The following is a 20,945-nucleotide window of genomic DNA, read 5'->3' on the forward strand; positions in this document are numbered from 1 at the left end:
CTCGTCAGTGTACACAGGAAATACAGCCACGCGAGAAGCATAGCCAAGTTCACATGACGGCTTTTCACACGACCTATAAGTACCTCTATACGTGAAAGAGATTAGATGAGATTGATAACATCCACCATCACGACCCACTCGCGGAGGCTGCTTGATAGAGAACAACTACCGAAGCAGAGTGGATTTGATGGTAGATAGAGTATCATCGTGAGTATAAACAAGGCAATGACAACTGCCGATCCCACTGTTTAGATCAGGGGCATTTAACCATAAAAAAGTCTCAAATGCCTCATAATGGGAGATGAAGTTGGACTTGACAGTGAGGATAGTCAAGCATAGCAAGCTGTCTATACTTGGAAATAGTTGTTAATGATAGACGGGAGCTATTTAATCACCATCACTCAAACATCCGGAAACAATGGATGAAAGGACCCTTGAGCAAGCAGGCTTCTTCCTCGTGGATTCCTCGGAGTTCAAAAATCGGCGTTGATGCCGAAGCGATCAAAGGTTTTACGAGATTGACATGGCATTTGCACGTATTTAGAAGGTCAAAATGGATACAATGGAGCTCTGTTCTTGTCCGTGAAACCCTAGCCCGCAAGACTATCCTCCACTTCTGCGAAGTCCAGTCCTTGGCAGAATGTTTTCCCTCTTGTTCTTGCATGACATTCGCCATCTTTACGGCGACATTTGTAAGCCGTCATCTCTTGGGTAGCACTGGGGAATAGTTATGTAGTTCTTCAAGCCGATGGGCCTGGAGTGAAAGGCCCACGAACTACTCCGGAGCACCCGGCACCGAGTTCTACATACAAATCATGATTTAGTAGTCGCAGTTCAAGTCTGAGTGGTGAAAGCATCTAAAACAAGCTATGTAGTCACCACGGTATACGCGGCTCTTTCAAAGACGGCATCTTGACAGTACCCAAAGTGAGCTTTGACAGGAGAACCACCAGCATTGGTTCACTCCCCTAGATACAAGTGCCTTGATTCAGAGCCGACTTGAAGTGGATATACCTGCAAGGGGTTCCTGACGGCTTCTGCGTACCTGAGGCAATCCAGAACCGCGGTGAGCGCTAGGTCCTGCCGCCATAGCCTTCTTGGACCTGGCGTGGGGGTGACAGCCTTGGCGGTCATGATGCTCCATAGGTACCGAAAGATCCAAGGCGATTCTTTGCCTCTCCATGTAATTCGAGCTAGATACACCCTCTTGGGCTTGAAGCAGAAGGATGCACCAAGGCCCGAGGGAATGGAGCTGTGCAGCCAGATCGAGCAGCAGCAGCATCTTCAGGTGGCTCTCATGAGCACGGGCTAGCCTGGACATTAGAGTCAAGTCTCTGGGAAGCTGGCTCGAGGTGCATGATGCTCCGATCCCGGCCATCTCACCTAGACCGCCGCGTAGGGCTTCTTTCTTGGCAGGGATATCAACACGGACCTCTAGGTGAACCGTCAACTGTTTGCCTGTGGAGCATTTGTACACGCAGCTGAGAGACAGGGTGGTTGAAAGAAGACTACTTTGGACGCCGATTGAGTAATAGAACTGGTGAGACATTGCTAGAATACTCGGTGATCCTCTCAGGGAATCATCCTTCCATCCCTCATCCTGGCTCTTAAGCTTAGATCAGGTAGCTATTCATGTAGGACTGCAAGGCCAACTACTTTCAGCCCTCTACAGCCCGCATCTGCAACCAAACGCCCGGTCTTTCTGCCTGTAGGCAAGCAAGGTCAAGGGGGCGTGGGATGGGCTGAGGCATCTCAGTGAGGGAGTGTGTTTATTAGACACCGCCACCCTGTTTCTTTCTTTTCTCAAGGATGCCTATCCTACATGTGTGAATCGGTGAGAGATTGGATCAGCCCAAGGCTTGACCGACTTTGACGGGAATTGTTAGACCGAGGCAAATGTGCAGTTGTGGCGACGAGGCATCCTTGATCTGCACTTTTCACCGACGCTTCAACTCGGCGAGACTCTGCCGGTGTCATTTTCTCCATATTTTTTTTAAATCTCAAACGTACAGTAAACACAATCTCCACAAAGGGTTTCATCTGGTAGGTTTAAAGACAAGGCTGAACGGTGACTGCCTGGGCACTGCAGTTGGGGTGCAACAGCACGAGGCCTATCAGGCACTTTCGCACAGTTGCAGGGAATTCATGTTGATAGGCAGAGCAGTGTAACTCGTCTCTGTGTTTATGTCATGCTTCTGGAGTTTTTGGGCTGAAACTATTGGATGTCTTACTGGCTGTCAACTTGTCGCGTCCTGCTTAAGCGACCACTCACGTCTGAAGATTGCACGTGTGCTCTAGAGCATGTATATATCCGTCCTTGGCGATGCATCCTTAATGGTCAGTTCTTTAATCGGTGCAAAGAATTTGACGTGTTATATTTCATATTCATATTTGCAGATTATGCTTTTGTTGACTTGTCTTTATTCGCTTGGTGGTATCAATAAATGGAACAATAGATGGTGCAAACAATGGCCGCGATAACTCACCTAGTGAAGATTCAGTTCTCCCAGTTGGGAAAAATAAACTCGCTCAGTACCAGCTCAGCCGATTTGGCTGTGGCAGAATAATTTACAGTGATTAACAACCCCAAAGGGTAAATGATGCTGCCTGCATCTCATCTCAATTCGCCTCATTCTCACATCCTCACTTTCGGATCAACTACACCATTCGGATCGGCTCCACCACCACATTTGAACCCCAAGGCGGGCATCATACCCTACATGGTATTGTAAGTCGCAGCTCAATACAGATCTTTGCTATTGTGCCGTACCCACGCTATTTAGCAGGCTTCTTGGGCTTCTCACCTCCCCTTCGCCATGTCACATCTCGACAAAGAGGCCAAGCGGATGCTTAGTCCTCAACTCGATCAACTCAGCACCAAGAGATCTCGGTCAGTTTACATCGTCGAAGAGTCTCCTGGAGGAACCATGAGAGAGATGGATCCCACCGACCGCCACCCGCCAGTTCCTGGCTCTTCTGCCTCTGGCTATGCCGACGCCCCCCAGGCTGAAGCTGGTCCTTCTACCCCGGCTCCTATCTTTGAGTCTTCTAGCTCTGGCTCTTCCGGAAACGATACTCTCGGTTCCAACGACTCGACTCCCAAGACAAAGGCCGTCAACGACAACTCTGCCACGCCCCGCGCTGGCCCCTCGAACTCTGGTAAGGAGGCCTCGCCCAAGATCGCTGACCAGGCTCTCTCCTCGCAGCCTCCTACTCGCGTGGCGCCCAACTATGACCTCTCCGAGGAGCATCTCAAGAAGCTCACGGTCCGCGAGAAGCTCCGAAAGGGAATCGCCATGAACTTTGCCCAGAGCCTGTCCCTCGGCGAGGCCCTCCGGGACAAGGCCAACACCGAGGGTGGTCTCGAGAGCGCCGTCACCATCACCGGAATGATGCAGAGACTTGACATGGAGAAGAACATGGACCCTGAGTTGTCTCACTCTCACTTCCTGCGTCGTGGCCTCAACGAAGTCGACATGGTCAACCGGGCCTTGACCAACAAGAGACCTGGAGCGGGTGAGCCCGACAACTATCGAGACCTGAGAACGCAGCACTACTTCAGCCGCCTTCCCTCTGTGTAAGTTTATCCGAGTTTTCTGCTTTCATCAGGACAAGTCAGCTAACTTGGTGCCAGTGTCGCCGCCAGTGAGAGACTCCAGGCCATTACCGGGTCTGCCAACTACCATCGCTTCGAGCCGGGCCCCATGCCTGGCCGTCCTTTTGGCCAGATCATGCTGGTTGAGGACTTTGACCCCGTCAAGGATCTGCCCCAGGTGGGCAAGACTTCTGATGCCACGTCTGGCCTAATGGCCCATCTGTGGTCGGGATGTGCCAAGTACGGCTACAAGAAGCTCGAACTCGACAGCCTCGTCTTCAAGCAGAACATCAGAGAGAGCCGACTGGTCAAGCGGAGCGTGCCCGGCAGCGAGTGGAACTCTCCCGATCTTGATCCTCACACCATCATGAGCCTCGACGCTCAGAAGGGCAGCATCACCATGTACCAGTCCCTCGTGTAAGTTTCCCTTCACATCTGCAGACTACAGCAAGACTGACCCGTGATTCACAGTGCTCTCCCCGATGGAAGACTCCAGAACTGGACCTGGTTCAGAATCCGCAAGCCCATCGTCGACATCGATGGTGCCGTCCCCTCCACGCTGGTCGACATGCACCACTCGGTTCTGGTGTTTGCCGCCCCTTCGTCCCAGATCGAGAAGGTCAAGGAAGAGTAGAACCCACCCTTGACCACTCCCCAGACTGAAAACAAGGACGAGAGCGAGAAGCCCCAGGCTGCGAAGAAGGCGTCCCAGGTCCCTAGCCTTGGTGACTTCAGCCAGCTCAAGCTAACTCCCTACACCAAGACGCCTGGTCGCCAGCTGACCCTCGAGTGGAAGTTCACCAAGGACGGCCTCCCCAGCTTTGCCATCTCGCCCCTCCCGAACCATATCCGGGCTCGTGGCTTCCCGCCCGATTTCCTCTGGGTCGACTGTGCCCCTTACTACAACGGTCGAGACAGTTGGTGGAAGACCGTTCGGGACCTGGCCAAGAACGACCGTGGTCACTGGGACTTTATCCAGCAGCAGATGGCGAGCAACCTGTGCTTCGTCGAAGTCAAGTCCAAGCATGGCGCCGAATGGACCACCGTGTATCCCGAGTCCCGAGACAACACCACCGTCGACGTCAAGGGCAAGGGCAAGGCCGTCGATAATGGCAACGCCAACATCAACCAGGCCAATGCCAACACGAACGCCAACGTCACTGTCGCTGCTCGTGCCGGTCCCAGTGCCAACAATAACGGCATTGCTAGTTCCACCATGCCCTCCGCCTCGGGTCCCGGTGTCCGCCGCCGTGGCAAGAAGGTGCGCGCTTCCGGGCTGCGCAACGAGGTCCGCCAGGACTGAGACCTTTTACGTAGAGGTCTACCATCGTGTCAACCAAGACACACCGACACTTTTTTGATCGACTATCGCAGAGGCTGCCGGAATGAGCGACATGGATCTCAGCTCTAGAGAATCAGCCAAGAAGAACCCTACCCACACACAACATGATGATGAAAAAAGAGTGAGGTGTGACGTGAGGATAGGGTCAAGTAAAACAGGCACAGGGAGATTGCCTAAGGAATCAGATCTTTTTGGGGCCATTTCGACCGGTAGCGGAACCATGGGAACATATCGTAGCTGAGAGTTCACTAGGTAGTCCAACACGGATATGAATGTTAATAGGCCCGACCAACTCATGATGCCAAGGCTCGAGGTGACGTATGTCGTGATGGTAGATCTGGTGTTGATTCAGATGCTCACTTCTTCTTCTTCCCTTTCGTCTTGCCTTCCTTCTCCTTTCCCTCAGCCATACCGGCCCGCACGAATGCATCCCTCGCCACCGCGGTGATCAGCCTGAATCTCTTGGACCCCAACTGCACACCACCATACCACCGCGTGACGACGACGGCCGCGTCCCAGAGGTCCATGGCCTGCATCAACTGCATCAGCCGGGCCGCGGCCGCCGTCTCGCCATCATCGTCGGCATGCTGGATGCCCGAGCCACCGTCCCTTATACGCCACGCCGTGATGTTGTGCGTTGCGTTACGAATGCGCTTGTCCGAGTCGAGCAGGGACTGCACGCATAGCTGGGCCTGGGAGGGGCTCGTCACGGGGGCGACGTGGGCGACAAACGTAGACTTGGACTCTGTTATGGGCTTGGAGGGTGTCCATTGAGATTTAGGCAGAACTGTCTGCGCCAGTCGCTTTGAGGACATGTTGGCCTCGGTCTGACACTTGAGGGTCCGAGTATGTCTCTCATAGGATCAATGATATTCGAGTATCATTGAGGTTCCTGTAAATAATTACATCCACAATTAGCATGGCTGAAAAAGCAATGAATTGCTTCACTTGCTTCAACTGTTTCTAGAAGTCTCCAAGCTTTCGAGGCTGAAAAATAAAGGGACGGACCCCTTATCAGGTGTGGAGAGCTCCCCGAGCTTAGCCGGCCCTCGATTGGCGGGCTTGGACGGAGGGGTACAGGGCGGGGCGGGTTAACATTCCACCATGAACAACCCGGGCTGGGCAGGTGCCAGCGAACAGGAAGGAGCAGGGCACCACTCCCAATCCCATATTGGAGCCTCCCCGCCAAAAATCAACATCCACCACTGAAAGTTTTCTGGTCCATGTGCGCGCCCCTCTCAACAAACTGCTAATCTCCTCCCTCCTTCTCCCCTTTGCCCTCATCGACGTCTGAACTGAACCCCCGAGTAGCGGCTAGAGCTGCTGCCCCCATCTCCAAGACGAAGACGACGACTCCTCGTTCCTGCAGCTCTCCTCGCCGTTGAGCCGCTCCCGCTCCGCCTGCGCCGTTGCTAGCCCTGGGAGCAACGTTGCCCCTTCCTCCCCCACCTGCTCAACGACTGTACAAACTATAGAAGGAAGACAGTCACCATGCAGGCTCCCGTAGTGGTTATGAGTGCGTTCGAACGCTTCCTGTACTGAACTCTGACGCTGACCATTATCCCCTAGACACCAACAGTGGTGAGAGGCAGACTGGCCGCAAAGCTCAGCTGTCCAACATCGCCGCTGCCAAGACGTGCGTTCCCGCCATTGTCCCCTTCCGAGTCGCATGCCCGATCCTAACAATCCAGACAGTGTCGCCGACATTATTCGATCATGCTTGGGCCCCAAGGCCATGCTCAAGATGCTGCTCGACCCCATGGGCGGCATCGTCCTCACAAACGATGGCCATGCTATCCTCCGAGAGATCGAGGTTTCCCACCCCGCCGCCAAGAGCATGATCGAGCTCAGCCGGACACAAGATGAGGAGGTCGGCGACGGAACTACAACCGTCATCATCCTGGGTAAGAAGGTATAGAGCTGCCTGGTCGAGCGAAGTACTGACACCCCTGCCAGCCGGTGAGATTCTGGCACAAGCTCTGCCCCAGCTCGACCGCAACATCCACCCCGTCGTCATCATCTCTGCCTTCAAGCGCGCCCTAAAAGACGCCCTCGAGATCATCGAGGAGATCTCCCTGCCAATCGACGTCGACGACGACAAGGCCATGTACCAGCTCATCTCGTCTTCTATCGGCACCAAGTTCGTTTCGCGATGGATGGACCTGATGTGTGACCTCGCCCTCAAGGCGGTCCGGACGGTGACGTGGGAGGCTGGCAATGGCAAGACCGAGGTCGACATTAAGCGATATGCCCGAGTTGAGAAGGTTCCCGGCGGCGAGATTGAGGACAGCAAGGTCCTTGACGGTCTCATGCTCAACAAGGATATCACACATCCCAAGATGCGCCGGCGCATTGAGAACCCCCGAATCGTTCTCCTCGACTGCCCCCTCGAGTACAAGAAGGGCGAGTCCCAGACCAACATTGAGATTACCAAGGAGGACGACTGGAACCGTATTCTGCAGATCGAGGAGGAGCAGGTCAAGGCCATGTGCGAGGCTATTATCTCTGTGAACCCCGATCTCGTCATCACCGAGAAGGGAGTGTCTGGTGCGTCTCCAACTCTCTCGACATATGAGATGGCATTACTAATACAGTGTAGACCTCGCTCAGCACTACTTCATGAAGGCCAACATCACAGCTCTCCGCCGAGTCCGAAAGACCGACAACAACAGAATAGCTCGTGCCACCGGCGCCACAATCGTTAACCGGGTAGAGGATCTCCAGGATTCGGATGTTGGCACCCGATGCGGTCTGTTTGAGATTGAGAAGATTGGCGACGAGTACTTTACCTTCCTTACCAAGTGCCAGGACCCCAAGGCCTGCACCATCCTTCTCCGCGGCCCCTCCAAGGACGTGCTCAACGAGATTGAGCGAAACCTGCAAGATGCCATGGGCGTTGCACGCAATGTCATGTTCCACCCTCGGTTATCGCCGGGTGGTGGCGCCACAGAGATGGCTGTCTCTGTGAGGCTGGGCCAGCTGGCCAAGAGCATCGAGGGTGTGCAGCAGTGGCCCTACAAGGCCGTGGCAGATGCCCTCGAGGTTATCCCTCGAACTCTGGTGCAGAACGCTGGCAAGAGCCCCGTCCGCGTGTTGACAGATCTGCGAGCCAAGCAGGCCGAGGGTAAGAGCTCTTGGGGTGTCAACGGCGACACTGGTGCCATTGCGGATATGAAGGAGTATGGAGTCTGGGAGCCCCAGGCTATCAAGCTGCAGAGCATCAAGACCGCCATTGAGGTATGTATATCCGTCTCGAGTGTTTTCAGGTTGCAGGATGCTGACAATTATTTAGGCCGCCTGCCTTCTCCTCCGAGTAGACGACATCTGCAGTGCCAAGAAGGCCCAGCAGGTTGGCGCTCCCGGCGGCGGTGGCGAGGAGTAGAGCGGGAACGACAATGTGAGGTTACTGTGATATACACCCGACTCAGGTCAGAAAGGGAGGTGTGGATGCGATTCGGGCTTGTTAGATGTCTGTTTGGACTGGTCATACCCCCCTTGTACTAGCCGAAAGAGCAAGCAAGATAGACAAAACAACGGAGAGGAGAGCTGGGGCGTATATGCAATGGCGAATGCCCCGGCGACTCATCCGCCAGGATGAAGGAAATGGGTATCACATGAATTACCTGGCGAACCAATATTGTCGCTCCTACGTACAGGTTCTCGCGAACCATTCCTCCGCCTACCATCTCGATCCTGTGCTTTTAAAGTGCCCTGCCTCTCCCATGACCGTGTGTATGTGTGGTGCAACTATTACTAAATTTGCGATTTGCTGTGTCTCGTTCAGTCATCGTCATGGATGACTAGGCCGACAGGTGCCGCAGCGGGTGTTGACTCTTCCTCCTCGTTTTGCTTCTTGGTTGCAGCAGAGCCAGCGGCATCGTCTTTGGCGTCCTTCTCCGTGCGCTGAGAGTCACCGTCTGGCCGCGTCGTCGTTGTCGATGCTTTCTTGTCAGCTCCTGGCTTAGCGTTTGTGCCTTTACCCTTCTTTGCCTTTCGGGCCTTCATCTTCTCCCTCTTCTCGCGGTTCTTGCGCGTGCGCTCCTCGTCCTTGCGATCGCGCTCAGTCTTGTCCTTGTCAAACTCCTCCTTATCCTTCTCGCGTCGCAGCTCCTCATCCATCTCGCGGAGGCGCTCATACTCGCGCCGGCGGCTGGCCTTGTAGACGTGAAACTCTCCTGAGCCGGCTCCCGCACTGGAACCTTGAACGTTGGTAACGATCTCTGGGGGCGCGGAGCGAGAGGCACCGCCAGAAGACGAGGATAGGAGGCCGGGGATTTGGATGTTCTGGTCGGGCTTTGCGAAGAGGGCGTCGACAGAGGCTGCCTGCGCAGAGACGGGGGTGAGGGCGCGCTTCTTGGTGGGACGGTGGGAGCGGGGATCGGCCGAGGTTGGGACGGACTCGGGGCCGGGGGCGGACATGATTGTGCGAGGAGGGGGTCGCGGTAGCTGATAGCTTCTGTGTTGATTGCTATGCTGTAGGTGTAGGGTCCTGCTGGTGCTGGGATGAGGATGGGCCGAGTGAACGCGTGAGCGTCAACGTCAGAGGGCGCGATAGGCGAACCCGAGGATCGTCGGCGCGTGATGGCTAAAGTGAAGATGAGGGGGGAAAAATGCACAGTTATGTAATTCAAACAAGGACCATGGAATAGAGCGGTCAGCTGTCGATGCGATGCGACTCGACACGTGAAAAAGGTGATGCGGGTAGATGGGTTGAGACGGACGATGTGATGGAGGGGACGGGAGGAAGAAAAAGCGTTAGCAGCTGAAACCCGCTTATATCGCCTCTAATCGGGAACCAACTCTAAGCCCCAGGCAACCTTGTCTAACCCCTGCCCAACCATAATTGTGGTCTGAATTTCTTCACTTTTTTCAATAGGAGAATTGCAATGGCCATCTGGCCAGCTGTAGCTTGGGCATAGCTACCTAGCTACCCGGGCAACTACGCGAGCTTCTCTCTCGGGTCCGATCAGGAATATCGGCATTGGCGGTAGATACCCAACCTGAAAGATAACGATATCCAATTCCAGGCGGGGATCTGATGAGGGTGGCGGATGCTGCTGCCAAGGTCAGTGGACAGCTGCAGCGGGTGTGCCTGGGGGCCATGTAATGGAGGGTCATCAGGACCTCTGAAAAAAAAAATCCCTAACTGTCACTGAGCTGAGAGACAGGGGACGGGTAAGCGCGCGGTAGTTGACTCAATGGTGCCAGGCACAAGGCACAGCAAGCCACAGCTTACATGGTACTGTGTAGCACCTTTGTCCAGCAGCGCCAAGCAGCAGCTGAGGTTGGAGGGCATCCAGGTGATCCAAACACCAGACTCCCAAGAGGAAGAACGGGTAATAGTAAACACTAAAAATAACCTCTCGTGGCACACAATACAGCCTATGTTGGCTGTCAGCGGCTAATGGCGCTTCCCGTACACGAACCGTCTCGCCATTCCGCCACTATCCTCCCAATGAGGCTCAACTACGTAACTCGGATTGATGCAGATGGGCATTGCCGAAACCAAACAAACAAGGGGAGGGTTGCAGCACGAGATTGAGAGATGCGGCGGAAACGAAACACCGAGAGATAATGGAGGGCAGACAGGCCAGTAGGGGAAAAAAGTGCCAGAGACACGAGAGACAGGTCTGCAACAAGGGCATGGCAGGTGTCAACATCCGGATGATCAGATCCATCCAGCAAAAACAGGCCAAGTTACTTGATCTGGCGCTGCAGGACCCCAGGATTGGCCAAGACCCCTCCCAGATTCTCATGATCTTTCTTCCAGGAAGCGAGCACGCAAGGGCCAGCCAAGCTCCGAGCGGACGGGTCGGGCAAGACAAAATCATATGATGTCTAGCCGGACATCGTACATGACGATGCAAGAGCACATGCTGCTCAGCGGATATTCTCCGCCGCCGCCCTGGGCATCGCCGGAGATGTGCTGCACTTCGCTCGAACCGGGGGGGACGCTAAAGAGTCCGGGCTCTTTGTCCTGTGCGTGCTGGGCTGGACAAGAAAGGATATCTGACCGTTTGCGGGACCTGCCCTTCCCCCATGCGCCAGATCGCGTCATGGAACCTGAATTCCTTTTCCCCCTTGTGTCTCACCCGATGGGATCATGCATAGGGCCGGGGTGCCGTTCGCTAGCTCCGTCTTCGGGGTCTTCCATGGGCTGTTTTGCCTGTTTTCAAATCACCCGGAGGCTCGTCTTTTGTGACTCTTTCACATTTCAGCGGTGACGGAGGGACGGGGTTGGCCGACCACGGCGGAACGCCATGTGTGCTCGGAGGGTTGCCAATGGACGATTCACAGATGCGAGAACGATTTGAAGGAATGTGAGCTCGAAAGTGACGGGAGAGTGGACAGATGGCGGGGCGGCTCCGGCCCAGGGGACCTGGCTGGAGAGGTACGTCCTTACCTTTTTGAGCGCTTTCATGTCTGGGAAGGTGCGTGCCTTCCTGCCCTGGTGGGGATTTCCCGGGATTCACTGGCAATGGCTGTGGCTACTAACGTTAGCGGGACAGGCTCGGAAACATGGTTGTGCGCTGGAAGAACCTAGGAAGGCATGTCAATCAATGAATGGCAAGAGCGTCTGTCTGGGCTGTCTCAGGACCCTCGTGAGCCAACGAGCGGCGACTGGATTACACAAGCCTCACTAAAAACCACTTGCACTTAGTTTTCTGTGACGCTCCTTCTTCTTGCATCTTCCACTTTCTTTTTCCTCCTTCTTCTTATATCTCCACGATAGACCCGATCTCATCTACTTCCTTTCCCCATTCATATCCACCCAGGGCGAATTGCATCACCAACACCAACACCATCACCACTTACAATTCAGCCTCTGACCGCCCGATTGTACCCGCCCTCCACAACCTCCAGCTTCACATACTCGCTCCCCAACGTCTCGTCAGCTCTCTCTGCTCGATAGCAGCGACCCCAATTAGCTTTCCACCGCCACTGGGCATCACATACACATCATGGCCAAGCCAAGATTAATCATCCTCGTCCGCCACGGACAATCTGAGGGCAACAGTGCGTTTCTCCCCCTCCCTCTAGCGCCCACCTCTATTCATGCACCTGGCTTACACCCCCTCCAGAGAACCGTGATATTCACCAGTCCGTGCCTGATCACCGAGTAAAGCTCACACCAGAGGGCTGGAACCAGGCCCACGATGCTGGCCGCCGTCTTCGTGAACTGCTCCGCCCCGACGACACCCTCCACTTCTTCACATCCCCCTACCGCCGAACCCGGGAGACAACAGAAGGCATCCTCGACAGCTTGACTTCAGACGACCCCAAGCCGTCTCCTTTTCGCCGATCTAACATCAAGGTGTATGAGGAGCCCCGGTTGCGTGAGCAGGACTTTGGCAACTTCCAACCATGCAGCGCCGAGATGGAACGCATGTGGCAGGAGAGAGCCGACTACGGCCACTTCTTCTACCGCATCCCCAACGGAGAGAGTGCCGCCGATGCCTACGATCGAATTAGTGGTTTCAACGAGAGTCTTTGGAGGCAATTTGGCGAGGACGACTTTGCCAGTGTCTGTGTTCTCGGTACGAGATTTCTGGTCCATGATCTATACTCTTGTCTTGCGTACTAACAAATCTGCCATTAGTCACCCACGGACTCATGTCCCGTGTCTTTCTTATGAAATGGTACCATTTCACTGTCGAGTACTTTGAGGATCTCCGCAACATCAACCACTGCGAGTTCCTCATCATGCGCAAACAGGAGGATAACGGCAAGTACCTTCTTGAGAACAACCTTCGCACTTGGTCTGAATTGCGACGCGAGCGCAAAGACAAGGAAGAGAGGGAGAGGGAGAAGGACAGCACCAAGCTTCAGCGCACCAAGACCTTTGTCGTCACCCGTCGCTGGGGTGGGTGTCCTAACGGCTGCGATCATAGCCGCCACTATGTCAAGCGCGAAGACCTCGAAATTATGCGCAAAAAGGATCATGAGAATGGAGGCCCGACCCCCTACGGAGAGGCTAACAGCCCGGGCGGCGCTTTGACGGGAGGTCGGAAACAAAAATCTCAACTTGCCTTGGCTATCGCCGCCAGCAGCAGTGAGAAAGCCACTCCCGACGCTACAGATGACGGCGGCCCGGAGATCGACATCACGGCGAACCACGAGGGCAAGTCGGTTTCTGATCTTATGGACACCCCCTCGATAATATCATCAGAAGATCACGTTCAATCTCCTTACCTGCACGTTGGCCGTGATGGTGGCGGCACCTACTCAGGCCATACATCCGCTGCTGAAACCGACGACTCCTCGGAAGATGAAAACACAAGTCTGCAGCGCATCGCATCTCTCAACGCTCACCTCAAGACCTTGGCAGATGAGAACTCCAACAACGGGGCGCCTCCCAAAGCCGGCCCTGAGCGCTTGACATATGCCACTGATAAGAATGGCCCAGAAGAGTTCCCCCGGTCTAACCGCCTGGGTGATGCCTCCCCTGAGTCATCAGAGGGCGAGGGCGAGCGCCTTGAGGATCTGGACCATGCTGAACATGAGGACCGCAGCATTCATGGCAGCGTCTACTAAGCAAGCCAACGACTTCTCTTTCACTATCTACTTACGACCGCTATGTAATCAAAAATGATGGGTGCCAGCTTGCGGATACAGCTTGAGCACGGGACTGGGCGTGTTTCTTGGCGATACTCTTGCTTCTCACTCGGTAATGACGAAATTGGAATCGGAAATTGGTTGACAGGAGCACCGGGGAAATAATGGGAGGAGATGACTATGCAGGCATGGTTTTCCACCTTTTTTAGGCATTTGGGGGCATCAAGCAAGATAGCATTTGTTCATGATTAGCATCCATCTCCATACCCATGAAAAGCAGTATTGATTCAATTTATATGCCCAAGGCATCAACATCACAATGCATCAAGTGTAACGAAGACTCTTGTTTGAACTTTTGTTTTGTCTTGGTTTTATCCTTTTGAATTGGATTATAACAACCATCCACACTTCATGGATGTGAAAAGGTGTCATTTCCTCTCCTCCACCGCATCTCTCGCGGGGTCTAGCTAAACATCAAAAAAGGGGGATCAAGATGAATAATTCCGCCCTTGCAAAGCATCTCGGTCCCATTTCCCCAAGTACCAAGCCGTTGCCATGCCATGCCATGCCATGCCATTCATTGCCCTTCCCCCAATGCCAGAAACAACAAACAACCGTAGAAGATAAACACAGGCTTGGACCTCCCTCCCTCATTCTCTGTTTACATCCATTCATTCAGGCCCTGCCAGGTCCTCCCTCGTATCCTCAAATGTTCCTCTCTACCCCGGCCAGAAATAATACCTTTGGTGTGAAAAGGGAAAGAATGCTAAAAAGCCTGGCCATTGGCTTGAAAAGTCCAACAGAACAAGGCAGACACAGAAAAACATAACTCCTTGACGCCATCTCCCATCTTCAAAACCCCCCCAGAGATACCCATATCTTCCAGAAGTGCAACACAACAAGAACATAGTCTCAAAAAAAAATATAGGCCACGGGTATAGAATTACTCCTCCAAGCCACGCATGCGCCTCCAGGAGGCCAGTGATGCTATAGTGATGCCCCGTGTTATGCAAAATGCCAGTAACCCGACCAAAGCGGGATACTCGCCCTGGGTATGAAGGAGAACACAAAAGGTAGAGGACTTCAACATGTCGAAGAACAGAATGCCCAGCAGTGGGCAAGACGAGAGATGTGCGTCGACTCGCCACGAGTGCCGGAGAGCGTGAAATACACCTCCCCATCAGACCAGCTCCTTGATCTGTTCTTGGGTCTATTCTAATAAAGGCAACAGTCCACGTAGGGACCTTGCCGCGAGTAACTTGGGTATGAAGCTGAACAAGTCATAAGCCGTAAAAAGTGCAAAACATGGAGAGGAAATGTGGATGTGCTGGTGCCCTGTAACAGCATCCACGGTCGGCAAGAGTATCATGATCAAAAGAACCTGGACATGGCCCTACTGAGATCAATGAAGTCGACCGGTTTCGTGACGTAGTCGCTAAATCCCGCCGCGACACACTTGTCCTGCACATCCGACATGACGTTGGCTGACAGAGCGATGATGGGCATGTTGGGATGGCCACTCGACGTCTCCCACTGGCGAATCTCACGGCACGCCTGGTAGCCGTCCTTGCGAGGCATGTGAAGGTCACACTACACACACGGTTAGTCAGTCACTGAGGTTCAAGGCATGAGTCGGGAACATACCAAGATGAGAGAGTAGTGGCTATGCGGCTTTGAGAGGACCATTGTAGTGCATTCAACACCGTCAACGGCGATCTCAACATCCACGCCAATCTTGTTGAGATACTTCATGAGCACCTTCTGGTTGACAGGGTTATCCTCGACCAGCAACACCTTGTAGCCTTTGTTGCCCATGCGTCGCTCAATCTCTTGGTAGCTAGCCTTCTGGTTCTCAACCATCTGCTGCGCCGTCGAGCGGTTTCGGTCTATGCTCAGGTCGCGCATCTTGTTGGGGTCAAAGATGACGGCGAATCGGGATGGCTTGACAGGCTTGTAGATGAAGGTCACCAGGTTCTCTGAGAGGAGCTGCTCATACTTGGTGTTGGCTGCCAGCTTCATCACTGCCTGCCGCTGCACTGAGTCGGACAGGACGAGGATGGTCGTCTTATCGATCGTCTGCGACCTCGTTATGTCGTCCATGAGCGCAATTATGGCTTCTGCTGAAGGAAGGTTGATGACAATATGTGTAAACTTGATGGGATCCTCGCCGCCAATCAATGTCTGCGCCTCCTCGACAGTCGACAGGGCTGTGATTTGGTGAGGAACATCCTTGGGCAGAGTCATCTCAATGTGTTGTGTCGTAGCTTCGCGGCTGTGGAACTGAGGGCAGATGATAAGAATCGAATACATGGGCGGCCGGAAATCCTCAGGCGTGCCACTGCCGTGTGCCAGATGTGTCCCAGGAGAGCTACGGCCTGAAGGCATCTCGAGCTTCATCTGGGACAAGTCTTGGCCACTGGCCTTGGCTGCTTCACTGAAGCGAGCCAGCCCAGTGGTGACAGACGTTGCCGATGATCGATCGGTGATGTGTGACTTTCCAGAGCGGACAGATGGGTTTGAGCTGCCAACAGAAACATCCCCAGGTGAAGTGAACTCGGAGTTCGTCCCTCCAGTGCTAGTACCTTCAATGGCGCGCAGATGCCGGGGTGGGGGCAGGGGCTTGATGCTACCAGGAACGCTGTCCACTACCTCTGGTCTTGGGGTAAAAGCTCCCGTTGGTGGGGGACTATCAGGCAGATTTGGATGGTCGTCGGCTGTGGGAAGGCCGAATCGAGCGGTGAATGTAAAAGTAGAGCCCTTTCCAGGAGTAGCCCTGCCTGTCATCGTGCCTCCGTGCAGCTCAGCTAGCTGTCTCGAGATGACAAGTCCCAGGCCACTACCGCCATGTTGACGAGTGCTGCTTCCATCAATTTGACTGAAAGGTTTGAAGATCAGGTCGGCCTCCTCCTTGGAGAATCCACGCCCGGTATCGGTGACGGAAAACTCGAGCATTATCTCGTTCTCGTCCATATCGGAGCCCTTGGCCGTGTACACACGACACCGACTGAAGACCTCACCCTCGGAAGTGAACTTGATAGCATTGCCAGTCACGTTCAGCAGGACTTGGCGAATCCGTACCTTGTCACCCTTGACCCACGCAGGTACGTCAGCCTCGACAAGGTAGTTCAGCTCGAGGCGCTTGGCAATCGCCATTGTTGAAACAAGCTCGTTGACATCCTCGATAAGGGACCGGGTGTGGAACCACTCATATTTCAGCTTCATCATGCCAGCATCGACCTTGGAGAGATCCAAAATGTCGTTGATAATCATGATCAGGCTGTTGGCGCTTGTCTGGATCGTGTTGGTGTAATCGAGCTGCTCTTCATTCAAGGTAGTATCCTGCAAGAAGCTGACCATACCCGAGATACCAATCAGAGGCGTTCGGATCTCATGGGACATGTTGCTGAGGAATCTGCCCTTGCTCTCCATGGCTTCCTTGAGCTTGGTTTCGAGGAGTTTGTGGTCATTGATGTCGGTAGCAGAGCCAAAGTAGGAGCTGGCACCACTACCAAAGTCGATGGTATCAATTTCGACACATCGGATCAGATGCCATCGGTATTCTCCAGTCTTGGACAAAAGTCGGACCTCAGTCGTGTATGAAACTCGGCCGGCACTGTCAGTCGCAACCTTGATGATGCCTTTACGAGCAAGCTCAGTCAAGTCAGCAGAAGGCCATTCGTATACGGAACTGCTGCTCGAGCTATTGTTTCGAGATAGGGGCTGCTGCAGGTTTCGATGAGGTGAGTCCTGTGGTGTTTGCAATGTCTGTGTCTTGAGTGCTTGGATCGTGCTCGTCGAGGTGGCTTCGGAGGATATCGACCCTTGCTGGTACACCTTGTTCTCCTCCTCGCGCTTCCGTCCACTGGGTGTGGAAGGCTGGGTTGACGGAATGCGACATTTGGCCAGATCCTCCGGGTGCACAAAGTCCATGAAGCCGAGACCGAGCGAATCTGAGAAGCTTTGGCCGGTGTAAGACAGCCACTGTTCGTTGGCAAATGTAATGCCCTCGTCTTCAGTTGCCGTAAAGATAATCTGTGGAATCAGGTTGGCGAGTAGTCGATGTTTGGCCTCAGAGGCTTCAATTTCCTCCTGGCGTGCCGCTTTCAACTCGGCGATGTGCTGGTCATGGATATCCATGTAGGATCCGAGGAACTGCATGATGACCCCCCTCTTATCCTTGGAAGCGACTGCCCTGGCATAAAACCATCGGTAGGCGCCATCGAATCGTTTGATTCGAACAGTCCTAGAAAACTGCTCTCCCGTCCGAACCGAATGGCCCCAAGCCTTCAGATACTCATCTCGGTCGTCAGGATGAAGACTTCCCCAGGGATCTGCAGCGAGGTCGGTGGCTGTCTGTCCTCGATAGGAAAGATATCGACTATTCACCCAGACAATCTCCCCAGTTTGCGGAAGCGCGACGAAGACATGGGCCGGTAGTGAATCGAGAATAAGTCCCTTCAGCCTGTCGGACGGTGGAGGCATGTCGGCTGCTGTAGAATTTATCGAGCCACTTCGAGAAGGAGCAGCAATGGGTGTCGGTCTGGCCGAAAGTGTAGAGCTAGGCGGAAGAGATTGAAAGGTCGAGGCAAAATCAGCACCGTAAGAGTGCAGCATGCTGTGTCCTTGGCGATTGCCACGTCCAGTCTTTGCAGAGTCAGCCAAATTCTCTGCCGAGTTGTCGCTGCCCACGACATCTGAGGCATCTATACTGACAGCCCGCGTATCTGTCTGCGCCGATCGCTTCGTCGCAGAGCTCGTCGATTCGTCGGGTGAGGTACGGACTGTCTTATTATCAACAGAAACAACTGGATCTAGTGCTTCCTGCAAGGATGGTGGGCCGCTGAGACGAGAATTTCGCTTCTCTGATGGTGAACTGTCCTTTGATGTTGTTCTCGCTCGGGGGGTGCCTGAGCTAACAAGATTCTCATGCCTTGCAGGCGCTGTCCGCTGCCTGGCACTAAAGTATCCGTCTCCCTGCGGTGTTGCGGCAGGACTTGAAGTCGGTGGTGGCCGCTTGTCGGCGAGGAAGCCAACAGGCCCTTGATCCCAGCCAGGCGTCCCGAGAGGAGATCCAGTGGCGCTCTTGGACACTCCAGAGTAATCGCTCGGGCTCGTCATACTTCCAGCCAAGGATTGGTGGGGGAGCATGTCGTCTGCTGCAAGATACGCCATGCCGTCCAGGGGGCGACCGTCGTGCGCAACCGCGCCAAATCCAGCAGTTTGTGGTCGTTTACGTTGCAGGCCTGCAAGTTCAGTCTCGAGATTGCTGTAGTGCCTGCACAATGAGAAAGTGGTGGCCATATGGGGCGCAAGATGTTCGAGGGAGTGTCGAAGGTTGGAAGGATACGGAATAACGGAGCTCAGTATAGAGAGAATGGCGATAGGGGCGGGCTTGTCTTTCCTGAGGCTATCAGGAGTGCTTCGACCGGCTTCATCGCCAGTGGTGGATGCATTTGCAGCAGGCTCGCTCTTGGCTCGAGAGTGGGACCTTTGTTCCATAAGAGTGCTGTCGAGTTTGAAAGTTCGTGTCGGTTTCGAGAGGAGAACATGGGATAAGGGGATGTGGAGTACTGTCCATGAGTTGTCGACGCCAATAGCCTCTGGCGGGCGTATTCCAGTGTAGTCAGCTGTGCCAGTGTCTGGGTTAAAGGAGTCTTCGTCCACCATAGCGTCTGTAAAGAAGGGATTCTCCTTGGGGTCGGATCGAACGGCGGGTGAAGGGGCTGGAGATTGTGACCATGGCGAGGGTGGCGCTTGTTCGAATTCCTCGTACTTGGGAGTTGGGGGTCGCGGCCTCTCTTCGTCCAATCGCCCTTCGAGGCGTGATGCTATCGTCTTTGCTCGATCGCTGCTGGAAAGGGGCTTACTTCGGATTGATGGCCGGGAGGTGCTGGTGCCACTAAATATTGACGATAGTTTCGAGAATGAGTCGGAACGAGGCCTGCCGGATGTCTTCCTGCCTGCGGGATCAGAGGTCCCCTCTTGAGCAGTCGTCTTTGACTGCTTTAAAGGCTCGGCAGAGGCCTCGTTGGCGAGATAGGGGTAACTTCTCGTTAGTGCAATAGCCCTTCCACGTTCAAGCACTCGCATCACACCACTATGATCAATGAGGGGATCTGCCTCATAATCGAGAGCTTGCAGGACAGGCAAAACACGGCCCTGTCCTTCCTTCTCCCCCATGAGCGGGGCCTCCCAACTAGGAATTTGCTGCTCAATGGCGTCGTGCTCATCGAGAGCCGACTTGTTAAGTTTGGCGTAGTCCTCTTGGGTTTCCCGAGGGGTACGGCTGGCGGGGTAATTGCTTTGGCTTCTTGTCAAGTATGAAGGCCGTCGAGAGTGCCCTGGGGAGCGAGATTGGGTCCTCTCCTTGTTCTCCTCATAGGTGGTGAATGAGTGTCGACTCAAAAGGCCGGGTCGGACAGCGGCAGAGTTGACGCGGAGGGTATCATCAGGACTCGATGCCGCAGCGTTGGACCCAGCTGCAGATCGATCGTTGTCGCTAGGGCTCAAGACCATGCTGCTGGCCTCCCTTGCAGCCATATATCCAAGACTCAAGTCATCTTCCTTATGCTGATTGAAAGTGGCTTTCTGACCCCATGGGACATTTTCGATGTCTGTTGAGTCAGCTGGAATAGCTAATGTTACCCGCTCAGCTTTATACACATCTCTCATAATCTGAACAACAGTATTCCACCAAGCATCCAGGCCAGGCTCGGCCGCCAGCATCAGAGAGAGGTCATACAGGTTAGGGTTGGGAAAGTCGAGATTTTCAGGTTGAGGGGACATGACGGAAGGGTTGAAAGTGAAGTTGGAGGCGGGTGTCGAGTTCCCCGAAAGAACCTTGTCGTGGGCGGCGATGCCCAAGGCCTCGAAAGAACCGAAGTTGGAGGAACGAGGGGCACCAGTTGGAGACAGGGCAGTAAAAGGCCTATGCAGGTACGAAGGCACAAAGCCGGCGGGTGCCATCCGAGGGAAAGGGTAGGATGGGGTACCCGCGATGGGTCCTGGGGTGGGAGCACCTCGAACAGTAGCGCCAGACTCGGTGGAAGTTGTTGTTAGGGTCGATGTATGAAGCGGTGAACTCGACAGCCCCTCCTCAGGGATGGGAGAGACTCGGCTCTTGTCATTTGGGCTCGCCATCAGGCCTCTAGCCGACAATTCTCGGCGCTCGAGGTCGCGTGCAAGCTTTTCTCGATATTCGTTAAGCTGCTGTTGTGAAGTGGCCTGGCTGGGTGAGGAAGCAGTAACACCAAAAGCTGAGCGCCGGGGGCTCGTTGGGCTGGTGCCAGTGGAAATGGACAATGGCTCGGGGCTGAGAACCGGTCCCTTGGCTACAGAAACAGTGCTTTCGTTAGTAGAATCTCCTGCCATGTTGTTGCTGGCGAGGGCCTGCTTCGCCGGAGCATCAAGAGGGGATGATGGAGGCTGGCTCGGGTGGCGATCCGTCGTCAT

At 54.3% G+C, this 20,945-nt stretch overlaps 6 protein-coding genes across 6 annotated transcripts; 3 read left to right on the forward strand and 3 right to left on the reverse strand.

The window, feature by feature from the left end:
- Positions 1-2,816: 2,816 nt before the first annotated feature.
- On the forward strand, positions 2,817-4,898 carry NCS54_00534000 (Hypothetical protein; the record flags this gene model as incomplete). The annotated part of the gene is made up of 4 exons (XM_053150851.1): positions 2,817-3,577; positions 3,635-4,012; positions 4,067-4,214; positions 4,254-4,898. 4 exons carry the CDS (start codon positions 2,817-2,819, stop codon positions 4,896-4,898), a joined length of 1,932 nt encoding a protein of 643 aa, XP_053006826.1.
- Positions 4,899-5,293: 395 nt separating this feature from the next.
- Positions 5,294-5,752, reverse strand: NCS54_00534100 (UPF0029 domain-containing protein; the record flags this gene model as incomplete). The annotated part of the gene is made up of 1 exon (XM_053150852.1): positions 5,294-5,752. One exon carries the CDS (start codon positions 5,750-5,752, stop codon positions 5,294-5,296), a length of 459 nt encoding a protein of 152 aa, XP_053006827.1.
- A 676-nt stretch (positions 5,753-6,428) lies between these two features.
- NCS54_00534200 (T-complex protein 1 subunit gamma) lies at positions 6,429-8,319 on the forward strand (the record flags this gene model as incomplete). The annotated part of the gene is made up of 6 exons (XM_053150853.1): positions 6,429-6,453; positions 6,507-6,573; positions 6,633-6,841; positions 6,894-7,484; positions 7,537-8,174; positions 8,230-8,319. The coding sequence occupies 6 exons, from the start codon at positions 6,429-6,431 to the stop codon at positions 8,317-8,319; spliced, it is 1,620 nt and encodes a 539-aa protein (XP_053006828.1).
- A 398-nt stretch (positions 8,320-8,717) lies between these two features.
- Positions 8,718-9,356, reverse strand: NCS54_00534300 (Hypothetical protein; the record flags this gene model as incomplete). Its single annotated transcript, XM_053150854.1, has 1 exon — positions 8,718-9,356. The coding sequence occupies one exon, from the start codon at positions 9,354-9,356 to the stop codon at positions 8,718-8,720; it is 639 nt and encodes a 212-aa protein (XP_053006829.1).
- Positions 9,357-11,899: 2,543 nt separating this feature from the next.
- Positions 11,900-13,472, forward strand: NCS54_00534400 (Hypothetical protein; the record flags this gene model as incomplete). The annotated part of the gene is made up of 3 exons (XM_053150855.1): positions 11,900-11,954; positions 12,020-12,475; positions 12,538-13,472. The coding sequence occupies 3 exons, from the start codon at positions 11,900-11,902 to the stop codon at positions 13,470-13,472; spliced, it is 1,446 nt and encodes a 481-aa protein (XP_053006830.1).
- A 1,392-nt stretch (positions 13,473-14,864) lies between these two features.
- Positions 14,865-20,945, reverse strand: NCS54_00534500 (Hypothetical protein; the record flags this gene model as incomplete). Its single annotated transcript, XM_053150856.1, has 2 exons — positions 14,865-15,083; positions 15,138-20,945. The coding sequence occupies 2 exons, from the start codon at positions 20,943-20,945 to the stop codon at positions 14,865-14,867; spliced, it is 6,027 nt and encodes a 2,008-aa protein (XP_053006831.1).

This window comes from Fusarium falciforme, chromosome 4 (genome assembly GCF_026873545.1).
Source record: "Fusarium falciforme chromosome 4, complete sequence".
NCBI lineage: Eukaryota > Fungi > Ascomycota > Sordariomycetes > Hypocreales > Nectriaceae > Fusarium > Fusarium falciforme.